This window comes from Trachurus trachurus (assembly GCF_905171665.1).
Source record: "Trachurus trachurus genome assembly, chromosome: 21".
NCBI lineage: Eukaryota > Metazoa > Chordata > Actinopteri > Carangiformes > Carangidae > Trachurus > Trachurus trachurus.
The window spans coordinates 14,916,081-14,932,220 of record NC_139899.1 but is presented as its reverse complement, the minus strand read 5'-3'; the positions used below and the strand labels follow the sequence as shown (position 1 = coordinate 14,932,220).

Genomic DNA, 16,140 nt, shown 5'->3' with positions numbered 1-16,140 from the left:
TCCCAGTCATAGAGCCTGAGATGCTTGGCTGGGCTGACTTGTCCAATTAAATTGTTACAGGTACAGCGGGAGATGGAGTTATTATCCCAGATGCTTTTGTCAATTACTCCTCCAGCACGGAGACGAAGGGCACAGTTGAATTATATAAAGACAAAACAGGAGGAGATATTGCCTTAAAAGTATAAAAGTTGAAGTACAGAGCAGAACTGCAAAACTGATTAAGCTTAGCATTTATAACGTATATATACATACAAGACAACAGAATAAGTGTATCAGGTTGCTTTATGAGAACATCTGTCTGCATGATTTATATGTATTGAGTCTGACAATCTGTTTGTCATTTCTCACTAAATTATATTTTTGCAAAGACTAGATTTTCTAAGGCTAAAGGATGTCTACACGCTGAAACTATCTGACCATGATGGCTTGAAAAATCCTGAGGAGATGAACCCAAGCAGTCAAAGCCCGATCCCCAGTAAAGAAGGTCAGGACAGAAAATGTCACTGCCATAATGTACCCAGTTGCGTATGGGAAAAGGGGTGGAAAAGACAGCTGGAGGAAATCTTAAATACATGTAAGTGGTCTAATGTTTTTAAATGTTTTTATCCTTTTGTTCTCTCTACACTAATTATGATGGAATTCATAATAAAATTCATAGGTTTTTAAGTCTTTTTTCAGATCAGATTTTGCTGCTTTCTAGAAGTAAAGAACAATAAGAGAAATTCTGCTGGTATAAAACTGAACAAATATAAATAGCTCATGAAAAATACCCCCCTCTCCTACTTACTTCTGCTAAATGAATAAGGTTGACAGATCACTGCTCAGATAGTGGCCGTATTCCCTCAGAAGTATGTTGCCTTTTTGCAGTGCATGGGAATCCACATATCCTCAAATGCTAAATGAAGGCTGACAGATAGCCTAGAGAAACAAAGTTGGGAGTTTGCAGCTACAAGGGAGACCTTGAGTGAACAGGACATGCTATGTACACCCTGGCTAACAATCAACATATGCTTTGTTTTTCTGATGCCAACACGAGGCACATACAGCCCCGAGATAAATGGATCCTGGGACCAGTTGGAACGCGATACCCACTGGCTGTTGTCTGGTTAAAAAAAAAAAGATGTTGTTTCTAATTTATTTACGCTCACATAGACAGCAATTACATGGCTGCGTGAGACACAAGATGCTTTCCTGAGAGAAGAGATATACCGTAACAAATAACAATGGAATGAAAAACCTGTATTTAATTATAAATTTTTCTTATTGGTGCCAAACACACTGTAATCTGCTCTGTGGTGCTCTTTATTTAACACCTCATGTATTTAAATTCAAAGGTGTGTATGGTCTGTTTGCATTATGAGTGTTAACGGCAACACACGGGCCTTCAAGTGAGCAATTCAGCTCCGTAGATGTGTTACATTTTGCACTGTGGTCTACGTGCGTAGTTCTGAAAGTTGAACCACTACGGATGTACTCTTCACACTTGTTGTTCAGATAAGACAAGAGAAAACAAGTTTTGCAATCACACGGCGCAGATAATAGGACAGATTTAGATTTCTACAATTTGCAGTCAGATTGCTGTTACCAGCATCTCCAGCTGTGATAAGTGCTATAATTTTTAACACAGCACAAAGTGATTCATACAGTATACTTTCATGCTGCATTATAAATGTGCACAGAACACCATATACTGTTAAAAAAAAAGGATTTTATGGCTTGAACATCACAATAAAACGTCAGCTCTCAACAGTTTGTCTTTCATCAGCGTGGTTAAAGTGCGTGAATCACCACCTTGCAATACCACGAAACGGAAAGACATCTGACGGGCTGGTAATATGTTCTGCGGATCATACAGTATGTTACCACAGTCACGCTCCTCTGTGCCTATGATTCTCTCTGCAGCTTCCTTCTCTATGCAAGAGTTTGCAGCTCTAAAAAAAAAGTGCCTATCATTTTATGAGAGGCTTGAACTCTGCTTTGACTGATGATAGTTGGGTCAGATATGGCTTTGTGTGAGTGAGGGAGGGGTTCTGGGACGGTGACAGGCAGCATGATGACTTAAGACGCTGCCACAGCTCAGCAATGAGAGAGAAATCAGAAAATCTCCTATCCCCCCTCTCAGTAATGAGCCACACCTGTACACTGCTTTAAATACCAGAGAGAAGCTTTAAATGTCAGGTGCAATTAAAGCTTATGATTCAAGGCTGCACCAATCAAATCAAGGCCCCTGAGTTCACCCATGTCTGAGAGAGCAAAGGCGAGATGGTGCAGAGATGCCATGGACCACTCTTCCTTTCCCTTACACTTCAATGGGCCTCTCAGCCTAAAGGTGATTGTAAAGTTTACTACCACTCGGCTGAACTTCTCCATCTTCCAAACTCCACGGCTTTATCAAAGGAAAGGTTTACTGCTTTGTCTGCTATATGAGGTGAAAAATGATCAGAAAGAAGGGAAATGAGGGGAAAACATAGGTTTTACTTGTACAACAAACTAGACTCAGGTTCCTTTCACTATACCAGAGAGAGAGAGGAGATGAAATGGATCATTTATCAGGAATAACATACTGTAGGCCTACATTTTAATTGCGGCTGAAATAACAATTATTTTCATTATTGAATAAATCTTTTGACTGTTTAGCCATAAAACCTCAGAAACCATGAAAACCCAAAGTGAGATCCACTTTTACAAAAATAGAGGAAGAATAAGAAAAAAGATCAATAATTCTAATTTCAGACGTAGGTGCAAGTGAATTTTGGCATTTTTGTCGATTTAATCGGCTAATTGTTTCAGCTTTGATTTTAATTCAGCCTTTATCTCTGTAGTTAGAGTAATAAATTAAAAATAATCTGTGTGCACATTTGAATGACAGCAGTGACCTATTACAGTTTACTTTGTCCCGCTGGTATCAGGACATTTTATTTAATTAGGAAAAAGCCTAAATTTAATTTCCCGATGTTTTATTAGTTATTAGTTGATTTTGAGACCTGGACGAGACTCTATAGGATTTGGGGGGCAAATATTATAGTGACAAGAAGTTTTCAGCCACAAACACTGTTGCTTTAATTTGCCCTCTGTTTCATCCAAGACATGTAGTACAGCCTACATTTTACTGTCGAGCTGCTGACTAGGCAGTGGCGACTCCTGCAATCACACTAATTGGTCTCCTCTGCTGCTCACCTCCAGGACCCTCGTATGTTCATACAGATAGCAAAATAAGGCTCCTAAAGAAAACACAAGCTGAGAATAATGAGATTTCTCAAATACTGTGAAATGTAACAGAAGAGGGTGACATTTCAGTTTGAACCATGGTGACTCGTCTTAAACAATTCACAGACAAAGGAGGACACGTAGGCGTCATTCTACCTATTACTGCGTGATAATTCTATGAATTAATTCACAATATGATAACAGCAGAGGTCTGCTAAGTTGTAAGATTTCTTTAAAACAACTTCGGGAGAATTCCAGGCAGGCAGTCATTCAAGGCAAACATGTCACTGCTTTCCACGAATGAAAAATGAACATAGGAGGGTAAATAAAGCAATATGACCAGAGGGACCAGGAATTCTGCGGATAAGTGTCAGCTGCGGAGAAAAAATGAAGCATTTACCTGTTTGTAATCCAATTTCATGATGGCTTTCTGTAGATATCGGACTCCTCTGTGAATGAGCTTGGTGCTGCGGCTGCTGGTGCCTGATGAGAAATTGTCTTCCTGCACGGGGGCAGTTTTGAGATCTGACAATAGGAACCAAGGAAACACATCAACATTTGGATACTTATTGTCCCAAATCTTTAGAATGGATCAAGATACTATTCACATATGCACAACCTTCCACTGTAATATTCATGACCAGAACAATATTGTGAGGCCATACATATTCCATTGCTTAAAAACAACAATCATTTCCACTGGCATGACAGCATGAATCTCCAAAAGGACCTGCATGTTTAGAAAACACACTTAAACTAAACCAAACTACAAAAAAAAGAAAAGAAAAAAAGATCTAGAAACCATCAGTGACTTGTGCACATTTTTAATAAATATATTTGAGATTAATCATATGACTTTCATAGCTTTTTTAACACTGAAATTGCTCTTTAGTTTGCCTATTAGAAGCTTCTTTGCTGTCCCAGATGGTCTGTAAATCCCAGTTTTGAAAAGAAGAAAGGAAGAATAAGCGAGGATTAGAAGAAAGGGTTTGAAAACCCCCTCTACACCACTATTAGACAACTCCAGTAAATAAAGGGGCAAAACACATTTAAGACGCCTCCAACCAGGCTGCATAGATAATTGATTTGGTATGTAATGGTAACCACTAGAGGATGCTCTCCCTCATTGGAGGAGAATAAAAGAGATATCAGTTTTTTTTTGTTTGGATGATTGGACTAAAGCCCATAGACTTGTTAAGGAGAGAAATCCTCCCAGTTCAAACATGCTGCTGCTCTAGACTTACAGATCAAGCCCCAGAGAGACGGCTTGGAAGCAGTTCCATCACAATGGCAAGGAGGTTATGCAACATCAGGATGGAGAGTGCACATTTGTTGTTGCGAGCAGGAGCTGAACAAGAGTCTGCCGTGAAAAATCCTCTCAAAAAGCTGTTCATAAAAACCAATGGTGCTTGCGTTACAAAAAAAGCTGTAATTTATTTGTCTGCTCATGAAACCCAGATGTATTTATTTTACATGATGTGACAATCACATTTTTTTGTCAGAATTGATAAGAATCAAAAAGAAATTGTGGCTGAAGGAATTAAACCAACCATCATTCTCTGTTTTTTTTCTCATCAACACATGACAAGATCAACCATCAGTTGCTGTCTAACTTCCATACCACATCTTTTACACCGAGTCCACTGAGCCCATGGCCATTCATCGCTACTGAGGATGAAAGTCTTTCCAAAGCGGTCACAAATATCACAAATATTTTAAGTAATTTCAACACCACTCCATTTGTTGGGGGCCATTTTCAGGTGTGGATTAAGGTTTTTTTTGGCGCTCTAGTGAGTATTTACAGCAGGATGGTTTATATGACCCTACCCTCACCCAATGTCATCTAGCATTGGCCCCAGCTGCCTGAGACCTTGCATGGATGAGTGGTATAGCCAGTGGATTGATGGAATATATAGAGTCAATTAAAAAGAAACTACAGTGCCTATGTTTGAAGGTTTGATCATAATGAAGCATGAGCCTCTGGACACATATTGTATATAAAAAAAACCCCTATTGTATATGTTTGCTACTGTTCATTCACAATCTCTGCAGTCCAAAGTTTGGATCAAAAAGAGACTTTGTTGTGCCTGTTAGTAGCATGAAGTTGTATTTAGCAGGACAGGCCCCAGGAATGACTAAATACCGTTAGAACTACTGCTCGTTTTGCTTTAACCAGTGGTCAAAAACAACTGACTGTGAGTGCATCTACCTATGACCCGACTCAGTGGCTCCTCACCCAACAATGAACCCATCAAACTCCTGTAAGCTTAAGACCACTGCCCCGTCTCGTCTGGATGAGAGCTCATCCAAGCAGACCGCTGTTACCTGTTCAGCTGCTTCCAAACATGCGATACACAGATCTATAGCATCCATGCAAAAGAAAACCAGTCATCCATTTCATTGTCATATGACTCCAGGGGACAGTACATATTAATAAATGTGTTTCATTATTATGCATATGTCTTTATATTCCTCATGATGGATTTAGGGAAAAAGAAGCCATGCATTTTCTGTGACAAAGCTGTCAGACACCATCAAGCAATAAAAAACAATACATCACATGCTTGTTTATATTCCACAACCAATAACATTTCAAAATATTGTCTTTCTAGATTAATCATGAAATCTGCATGTGGCACGCAGACAAACGACGCCCAGACATGTTAACAAGCAGAGTTGACTAATTACAAGCCTTGTAGTTAGTGAAGAAGATGATGGTACAGGATTATCTAAAATAAGCAAAGCAGAAAAAGACAAATGACGCCCATTCTCGAGTTCAGTGTGGTTGTTAGTCATATGCACATTACAGAGACACCCCCACCATCTAATAGGAAGAAGAGGCAGTAGTAAATAGGATGAAGTACTTTCCTTATTTTCTCCCATTCATGGTTAAGGATCCGTATAATGAAACAAAGTTACAAATATCATCTATATCAATAGGCTTAGTCTAATTTACAAATGCTGATTAGGTAGGATTGAGTTGGATTAATATGGAAAATATTAGCCTGCTTTCAGTATCTTTTTTTTTTTTTAATTTTACACACATAATATGAGGCCTCCTAATTATATTAATAAAGCCTTGTTGGATCACTGAGCATTCGTCTGCAACACTTAAGAGCATCGCATCTGATTTCTCTTGTGCTTTGCCAGTTGGGTTTGGCTATAAAGCACTAAATAAAAAGCTTCCTCTGGCATTGACAGCAGTTTCTATTACCTCCTTGTGGAATGCCATGCCTCCCACTGTAATGTGCAGATACAGCTCAGCTGGTGTTCAACAGAAAAAAAGAGGAAAAGCAACAGCAAAGATTTCAGTGTCCATTGCTGAAACAAACTGCACCTTGTGTGGCAAACCATTTGGCGTCAGAATTTATGAATTGTAGTATCCTTTGTTTCACTGAAGTTTGCAGGCCTTCACCAAGAAAGTGAGGTGGTGGAAATAGTAACAATGTTACACATGTACTGTACTTTAGTACAAATGTAAGGCTTTACTGCAGAGCAAGCATTTGATACTTTAAGTACATTTGCATTACCAATTTTAATGGAGGACTTATTTTAACGGAGTACACTTGACACATGACTAATTCTTATCAAATTCAGTTCATCAATCACCACATCACCATCTCAGTTTTCACTCTCCCACCGGTCTAGGACCAGGTCTACATCCGTACACCACAGCCTAGATGGTGGATCACTTTAAACTGAAGCCACAAAAACTGGAGACAAAAATCCTCCCATCCAGCCGCTTTGAGGAGAAAGCTTTGCAGCTTAGGCAAAGCTTCATCCAATTCCCTCATTATCCAGTCTAGGACACTTTAGCGTGGCCGAAATGGATTCGCTGAAAATTCCAGTACAAAAAGAAATCTGCAACAATGTCTCTACTATCAACAAACAGACTGCAAATCTACTCACACCTAAAACAACTTTGATAACAGACACACTGTATGATACAAATACCAAGCAGCACATTACTTTCTAACTATAACAATTAAATAATCCAAACCCGTTACTTTTTTTTAAAGTAATCAATACATTTTAGCAGTGAAAGCCCACTAGCCAGTGGCAGTGACAGGGTACAGATGAGTCCTTAAGGTCCATATTCATAACTATTACAAAGAGATTCACTTTACACTATTGAGTCCTCTCAGCCTTTTATAATTCAGATATGTTATTAATCAAAGAGATTGACAAAGAAACTAATGGTTTGTCTGATTTTCACTGAGGCACAATCCAGCCAGCAATTGATTGTGGCACCAAGGACACCTGCAGCTTCAGAATACATTTTCATTTTCAAGAGGAGAGAAAAAAAACAGCACCTCGAGGAAATATTGCCCCACCGCATGAATATGCAGGAACTTGATACCAGCAGTGTCATTGCTAATGTTGCTGCCAATTACAGAGCATGTCATGACACTGTGATTCATGAATATTCATCGTTGACTGATATAGACAGCAGCAGTATGCAGAGGCCTCTATTCCCATTTTACTGTCTCATTGTGAATGGTGAACAGGTACCTCCATCATGCCATGGAGGCGCCTTCCAGCTGCAAGACAAGCTGTTCCATAAGGCATTGCTAGTTAACAGTGTGTTATATAAAGGTGTATAAAAGTGATGAAGTGCTCCCTGGCTCTAAAGAGCAGGCATTAAAGCATATTAAGTAGACATTTAAGCTTGTAAAGAGGGAATCTAGAAATGGAAAGAAGACACTGAGCAAAGGGATGCCTTCAGGGTTGGGCTGTTCAATTCTCAGAAAGTTTGATACCTGCTGGTGCTTAGAAATGAAATGAGGTTTGTGGGAGCAGATTTTGCAAACTAGTTGGGCTACAATTTAAGGAGGATGGAACAACTCCCTATAGCTTTTATCCAGTTTCAGAAAAAAATGCCTAAATTAACCTAACAAAACTAATATAAAGCAACATGTGGACTAATTAAATACAGACTAGGCCTATGTATTTTTTTCTAGGACTAGTGGGGTCTCAATCAGAACAATAACAAAAGATATGTGATGAATTTGGTGACGTGAAGTTGCCTGGGAGAGGAGCCTTATGAGCCTGCCAGTCTGCTTCTCCCTGTTAGGATCAATTCAGTCGCAACTGTTCAGGAGGTTTTTACTGAGAGCTGAATTGTCCAGAGAGATCCCCTCCTCTCCAAAACAAAAAACGCACCGGTGATAAAATCTGGTAAAACAAACAAACAACAAACAAAAACAAACAAACAACAACACTAAAAAAGAATGTTTAAACATCAGTGGGCTACGAGCCAAGCTGCTGCTAACAAGTGCAAAGCTTGTTTCTCTGATAACTTAAAGATCCAGCTGCCCATGGCTAAAGTCCCACATCTGGTTAAAATATATAGTTGAAAATGGTTAGGATCTAAGACCTAGACCAAAGATCTAAAAATGTGTCTCACAGCTGGAGAAAAAGTGACCTTTGACCTCTTCTTGCACACAGTGCTGATGCAAGCACAAAGAGTGTGATGCAAGCACAAAGAGTGTGATGCAAATGCCAAAACAAACCAAGTTTGAACTTAACTGAATATTATGTCTGATTTACAACTTTAAAAGAAGTGGAGAACCTCTTTGTAAAACACACAACTGGAGTCTGACGTATTGCTGACATAAGCTGAACAGGCACGGTGTTGCAATGACGAAAAAAACAAAACAAAAAACACACATCTGGGTTGCCAAGTTACTCCTGCAGAGATGCTAATAATAACATCTGGATACAAATTAGAAAGTAGATGGTTCATGGGGGACAACCCCATGCTCTTCACCTGAGAACCAGAGGACAGCTGATCCACATACAAACTGACATGATGACGACATGGTGTCTCATGCACTGATGAAGTGCATTTCTCACAGATTCACGGATTGCACCTTAAGAGATATTATTGACAGACAGACTCTCTCTCTCTCTCTCTCTCACACACACACAAAGGCTGTCGGTCGCGCTCGCACACAACGCCAGTGGTAATGTCAGTATTTCCTCAAACAAAGTTAAAAAATATTAGCCGAGGAAATAACTTGTGTTGTGATTAAAACTAACTCCTCACTTTCAAACGACTGTCAATTAATTGTGCATATAAATGGGAAGTTAATTATTCTCCAGTAAAATGGCCAATTAAACTGCTAATTGTGTTTTCATTTTCATTCTAAATGGTAAATGGAGAACGGTAAATACGCGCAGTGTGACCATGCAGCGCCCTGACAGCGCCGTGTGCAGCCCAAATACTTTGCATTTTGTTCTGCCAGACGTGCGTGATACAGGCTGCACTATGGTCACTGTAGGTTTCAGCACACATGCAAAGCCTACGGTAAAAGATGCAAGTGAAAGGTGCTGTTATAGCAGCAGCCATGGGAGCAGAAGGGGGGTGAAGGTGGGGTGTTCAGGGGGGGCAAATATAAGTTATCAAAAACTTGCACTACAATATCTTGCGTGTTAATATCCATGCACAGCCGCAGTGAATCCACACAGCCCACCTGGAAACGACTGGGCGGGACCACACAGCCTTAATGGGGGTTAGGTTAATTAAAAAGGTTAATTGTGAGAAACAGGCAATGTTTGATGTATGGCTGGTGAACAATAGTGTCCTCTAGAGGTGAGTGCAACCATGATATACAGTTCTCTCCCCCCACTACTCCCTCCTTGCACACTCTGTCCTTGTGTGCTCTGAGTGCAGGGCAGTGTGTGTGTGTGTGTGTGTGTGTGTGTGTGAGAGAGAGAGAGAGAGAGAGAGAGAGAGAGAGAGAGAGAGAGAGAGAGAGAGAGAGAGAGAGAGAGAGAGAGAGAGAGAGAGAACACTGCTCTGAGACTGATGGCTGTTCTGTGGTTCGTATAATAAAGCATCAGTCCTTTAGAAATAACACATGGCTCCGCGCGCAGGGAGACTGGCTGGCTCTCAGACGCATGTGGGGGCCACATCTCCACATACATGTATGCTGGTATATGCTCTCCTCCTCTTGGCTCTTTGCCCGGGCCAATATGAATTTAGAAAAAAAATTTAGGCCGACGTGATTGGCTACAAGGTGTTGGTGTAAGATTAACACCGAGATCAGTAATTCCATCGCTGCAGAACAATAAGGCCAGAAGATTATTTTGGCGACTGCGTCAACTTGAGCGTTTTCTGCGTCACTCTCCATTCTGCCCGCTCCTATCACGTTTCCCTCTCTGGGGACTAAATTGGTTCCCCCATGACAACTGGCTACAGGCCCACTAATTATCCCCCCTTCCTCCTCCATCCAGCGGCTCTCACATACACTGTACCGGCTCTATGAATAGTCAGGCCACCCCGCAGACCCCACCCCATCTGAGGTCTAAATTTGGAACACAATTGAAATACAGAAATCCTGTCAGAAGATAACGAAGAATAATATTGACCCCCGTTTCATTAGGCCTATATCAGACAAGTGCAGTGTGTATGGCATATCAGCCTCATTGTGACACAGCCTGTAACTCTAAGCCTGAGTGTGCCAATGTACACTGGATTTTACAGTAAAATAACCAGAGTCAGGGAATAAAGAAACTGGCACATGTTATTAAAAAATACCTTCACAAATGCACCTGGATGAGAGAAGATTACTACATACAGTACTGACTGATGCAACCCATAGAAGTCACAATATCAGAAATATCTATGTGCTTATATAGTGGGGGAAACAAAGGTGATGTCATGAGGAGAAATATCCCACAAATGAGCAGATCATCAGCAGCAGCATCATTGACTCTGCAGACATGTGTTAAAAATAAAGAAAACAGTGAAACCACATCACAGAGATTAATGTCAGCTTTAGAACAAGTCTGACTTAAGTCCCTGCAAACACAAAGGTGTCTGAACTGAGTTTAGGTGGGTTTACCCTCCACTACATCTCTGCTAATGTCCATGTGGGAAGCAACACAGAACACATACCACAAGCCAAACACACTCACCAGAAAAATTGGGGCTTGAGAAAGTTCCCACGCGGATTGGTCCGTGTCGGTGTCGACGCCGATGACGTCGCGCTGCGAAACACGTGGGCCACGGTATCCAGAGCTCACATAAACAAAGCCACATTGGCCAGACTGGCTAGTCGAAGCTCGTGTCGCTGTCAGTACGCGGAGTCACACGGTTTGGCTGCCTGGCATTGTTGGGGTACCGACGCTCATGATTTGGAGCTTTTACCGAAATTAATGAAGACCCCCTGCATGCTTATCGCATGGATTGAAAGCAACGACCCTGGTGTGATAGAGGTAAGGTCCACTCATCTTTTCTTTCTTTTCTCTTTTTGCAGAATAATCTTGCATTTGTGGTTCACTTACACCGACTTCTTCGAGACACTGGAAGCCTTTACTTCCCCTCATTCTTCTGCACTTTGATAGAATTTTATACAAAACTGAGTGCGAGTCAAGACTGTGCACATCTGAGTGAGCGACACTTCACCAGAATCTACAGCGTTACGCTTTGCAGATAAATAGTTAGGGATATCCAGTGCGCGAAGTTTGTCTGCTCATCCTGAACAATCCCACACTAACAGAAGAGCAGGACATATGTTATATATCTATATTGTGTATTTTCTCCGTAACAATTTAACACATTTACATTTTTTTTCAAACGGGTGTGCGTAATAAGGAAATGGTTACAACTTGTGCGTAATTGTACAGAATGATTCTGGCTTAACTTCGTCTTTCTTTTTTAAAAAAAAGAAAAAGATATTTCATTTCATTTTATTTTATCATCCAGTAAATGTCAGAGTTTGTGTTTTATTAGGGGACCATCCAGAGCAGAGACGCCTTTTTGAATCCTGACAACCATACAACTCCTGACATCACCCATTTCAAGTGTCACCGAAAAACTGTCAGAAGACTTGAGGTATGATGATGGAAAATTATTTACAAATCAGTGTTATTTTATTTTTGAAATGACTTACTAATGTGAAGTACTACTTATAAAGTAAAATGGGATTTAAGATGACTAAAGTGTAAAATTTTCTTGACAATTTGGAGAAATTCTGATGTGTATCTTTTTCTTTTCTTTTCATTTCTTTTGCCGGTTTGGTTTTCAGCCATGCCCTGCGTTCAGGCTCAGTATGGATCATCACCTCAAGGAGCTAGTCCTGCTTCCCAGAGCTACAGCTACCACACCGCAGGAGAATACAGCTGCGACTTCTTAACACCCGAGTTTGTGAAGTTTAGCATGGACTTGACCAACACTGAGATCACAGCTACTACTTCCCTGCCGAGTTTCAGTACATTCATGGACAACTATAACACCGGTTACGACGTTAAACCGCCCTGTCTGTATCAGATGCCCCACTCTGGAGAACAGTCCTCCATCAAGGTGGAGGACGTCCAGATGCACAACTACCATCAGCAGAGTCACCTGCCACCTCAGTCAGAAGAAATGATGGCTCACTCTGGGCCTATGTACTTCAAACCCTCCTCGCCTCATACCCCGAGTACACCAAACTTCCAAGTTCAGCCTAATCACATGTGGGAGGACCCTGGCTCCCTCCACAGTTTCCACCAGAACTATGTTGCGGCCACGTCTCATATGATAGACCAGCGTAAAAATCCCGTGTCAAGGCTTTCGCTCTTCTCCTTCAAGCAGTCCCCGCCGGGTACTCCCGTTTCCAGCTGTCAGATGCGGTTCGACGGGCCGCTGCACGTCTCCATGAACCATGACAACCCGGGCGCGCACCGCGGCCTGGACGGTCAGAGCTTCGCGGTGCCCAGCGCCATCCGGAAACAGGCTGGTCTGGCCTTCCCCCACTCCCTGCAGCTCGGCCACGGGCACCAGCTGGTGGACAGCCAAGTGCCATCGCCCCCGTCCCGAGGATCTCCGTCAAACGAGGGTCTGTGTGCGGTGTGTGGAGACAACGCAGCCTGCCAGCATTATGGAGTGAGGACCTGCGAGGGCTGCAAAGGATTTTTCAAGGTGGGCTCACTTGGCAGTTCTCATCAATCAGTAATGTTTTTACATGAAACAAACGCTGTGCCCTTATCCTCTGCGCACCTTTTAACCGTTTAACTTCTGTCCAATTTAATATAAATAATAATGAACACACCCTGAATGTAAAAAATCAGGCTGCACGTCATTCATCTTATTTTACGTGCATGGAATAACTTCAGACGTACACACAGAGATCTCCAAGGAATAAGTAAAATATGAAAGATCACAAACGTTATTTGCGGACACTCTATTCCCTCTTGTTGCATCATACACCAGAGTCCCAAACAGGAGTTGAAATAGATATATCGTTTTCATCTTTTCTTTTCTTTTTTTTTGCACTGCGCAGCAATGCACATGTATGTTCCATAGCTTTTAGAGACAGGCCTGCAGAGTAACATGAACTTTCTTTTTTCCTCCAGCGCACCGTCCAGAAAAATGCAAAGTACGTGTGTTTAGCAAATAAAAACTGTCCTGTTGACAAACGCCGAAGAAATCGTTGCCAGTTCTGCCGTTTCCAGAAGTGCCTTGTCGTCGGAATGGTGAGAGAAGGTATGTTTAGGCCATGCATTAAATTATTTTAGACTAGAAGTTTGTATTTACACACTGATACACAGAGAAAACCATGTGCGTAATAGAGTGTTGGAATGTCACCCTCTCCATCTTTAAGCATTTACGCACGACAGCAGGGTATGTGTTGTTGATATATCGTTGACTAACGTGTGTCATATATTTCTCCACACACAGTTGTCCGAACGGATAATCTCAAAGGTCGAAGAGGACGTCTACCATCCAAACCCAAAAGTCCCCAGGAGCCCTCCCCACCCTCGCCGCCGGTCAGCCTCATAAGCGCACTTGTTAGGGCCCATGTGGACTCCAACCCCTCAATGTCTGCTTTGGACTACTCTAGAGTAAGTAAAATACCACATTCCTAGAAATATAACACCCACACACACACGCACACAATACTTGGAAAGAGAAAAAAAGGAGACAGCAACTATTACTTTGGTTGAAAGCAGAAAGAACAACAAGATTGACGAGGTTTTAAATTTACCCTTGCTTATAGGTAACAATTTATTGCTTTGGAAGTTTTTTTTTAATGCGTCGCTGAATTCCCAACTTTGTCAGGCTTTTAATGTGGCAAAGGTTTTTTTTCCTGAGTAAATTGCAGTGAAATAGAGGACTTAATAAAAAGAAGACATGAATTTAACAGTAAAAATCACCTCTCTCTCTCCCTCTCTCCTGGAAATGCGCATTTGCAATTTCACGGATTATATATTTTAAAGGACCTCATTAAGGCGCTGTTTAAATTAAATTCCAGTTCCAGGCTAACCCTGACTACCAAATGACTGGAGACAACACTCATCACATCCAGCAGTTCTATGATCTCCTGACGGGCTCCATGGAGATCATCCGGGGCTGGGCGGAGAAGATCCCTGGCTTTTCTGATCTACCGAAGCAAGATCAAGATCTCCTCTTTGAATCCGCCTTCCTTGAACTTTTTGTCCTGCGGCTGGCGTACAGGTAAGCCGAGTAATTATTAAACAAAACTATCTGGAGCTTTATCAGCTCCTCCTTCAAGCTTCATCGCTTTGTGTTTTATTAGCTGCCCAATAATTAGATGACTCTTAAAATCCCATTTATTCCCCAAGCGTAATTAATGGCGTTTTCTTATTAATTGCAGGTCCAACCCGGTGGAAGGCAAACTTATTTTTTGTAATGGAGTGGTGTTACACAGGCTACAGTGCGTCCGCGGATTTGGCGAGTGGGTGGACGCAATCGCGGAGTTTTCCTCGAACTTGCAGAGCATGAACATAGACATCTCAGCTTTCTCCTGCATCGCAGCTCTGGCCATGGTAACAGGTGCGTAAAGGCGGCTGCTTTTTTTTTTTTTTGAAACTCTCTATAGTTCATAAAGTCGATAAAAGCCCAATTCATTGGAAATAATTCCTCTATCTCTTTTCTTTCTTTTATTTCAGAACGACACGGGCTTAAGGAACCCAAAAGAGTCGAGGACCTCCAAAACAAGATAGTCAACTGCCTCAAAGATCAAGTGACATTCAATGGCGGTGGATTGAATCGTCCCAACTACTTGTCAAAACTCTTGGGAAAGCTCCCTGAACTGCGCACACTATGTACCCAAGGTCTGCAGCGTATCTTTTACCTAAAACTAGAAGATCTAGTCCCTCCACCAGCAATAATTGACAAACTTTTCCTCGACACCCTACCTTTCTGAGTCTGACTCCGCGGTGACACCTCAAAGAACTTCCAAAAAAAGACTGTTTGAGTCAGACCTGACAGATTTTTAAACGTTATGATTTCTGAATATTTGCAAGCTCCGTAGGCTCATAGAACAACAATACCCTATAATGATTCATAAAAAAAAGATAAAGAGGATAAGAGACAGAAAGTGTGATTGCTGTGTAGGCCTTTTAATTCTGACTTTTTTTTTTCTTTGAGTGCCAAACAAGTGAATCATTGTTGGGAATTTCTCTCCAGTGGACAAATTGTCAACAGAGTTAATCCAGTCTTGCAATCACTTACTGTTTATTTAACATCGGCTCTACTGATTCAGCATACACAGATGTAATATATCCCATTAATATATATATATATATAAATATATATATATATGACCACACACACACGCGCGCACACACACACTGTATATTATGATAGATTATGTGATGCCTCCAATGCATCGGTTTATAACGTGTATATAGTTTGTTATAATGAAAAAACAATTTCATTTTCCTTTTCTTTTCTGACTCGTGCCTATGTGTTTCTGACAGGATCCCAAAAAGTATCCAGAAAAGACAACGCATGTTCTAGTTTACTTTTCTTTTTCTTCTTCTTTTTTCCTTTTCCTTTTATTTTATAGGCACTTGCTGAGGTGATGTCTATATATAATATATACCGGACACTATGTAGTCTGCTAGATTTGATACAGATTCGTAGTTATGGCACTCCTTTTATGTATAACGCATATGTGGAAAAATATCTCATCTGTATAG

The 16,140-nt window shown here is 41.1% G+C and overlaps 1 protein-coding gene across 1 annotated transcript; it reads left to right on the top strand.

Moving 5' to 3' along the window:
* The first annotated feature begins 11,278 nt into the window (after nt 1-11,278).
* nr4a2a (nuclear receptor subfamily 4, group A, member 2a) lies at nt 11,279-15,435 on the top strand. Its single transcript, XM_083996495.1, has 8 exons — nt 11,279-11,430; nt 11,948-12,049; nt 12,243-13,114; nt 13,549-13,678; nt 13,874-14,037; nt 14,448-14,650; nt 14,811-14,989; nt 15,106-15,435. Exons 3-8 carry the CDS (start codon nt 12,245-12,247, stop codon nt 15,360-15,362), a joined length of 1,803 nt encoding a protein of 600 aa, XP_083852621.1. The 5' UTR covers nt 11,279-11,430; nt 11,948-12,049; nt 12,243-12,244; the 3' UTR covers nt 15,363-15,435.
* The last annotated feature ends 705 nt before the right edge of the window (nt 15,436-16,140 follow it).

Coding starts and splice junctions, on each gene's coding strand:
- nr4a2a (XM_083996495.1), top strand. CDS start 12,245: ATGCCCTGCGTTCAGGCTCAGTATGGATCATCACCTCAAGGAGCTAGT. Junction 13,115..13,548: donor GCTGCAAAGGATTTTTCAAG/GTGGGCTCACTT, acceptor TTTTTCCTCCAG/CGCACCGTCCAGAAAAATGC. Junction 14,038..14,447: donor CTGCTTTGGACTACTCTAGA/GTAAGTAAAATA, acceptor ATTAAATTCCAG/TTCCAGGCTAACCCTGACTA.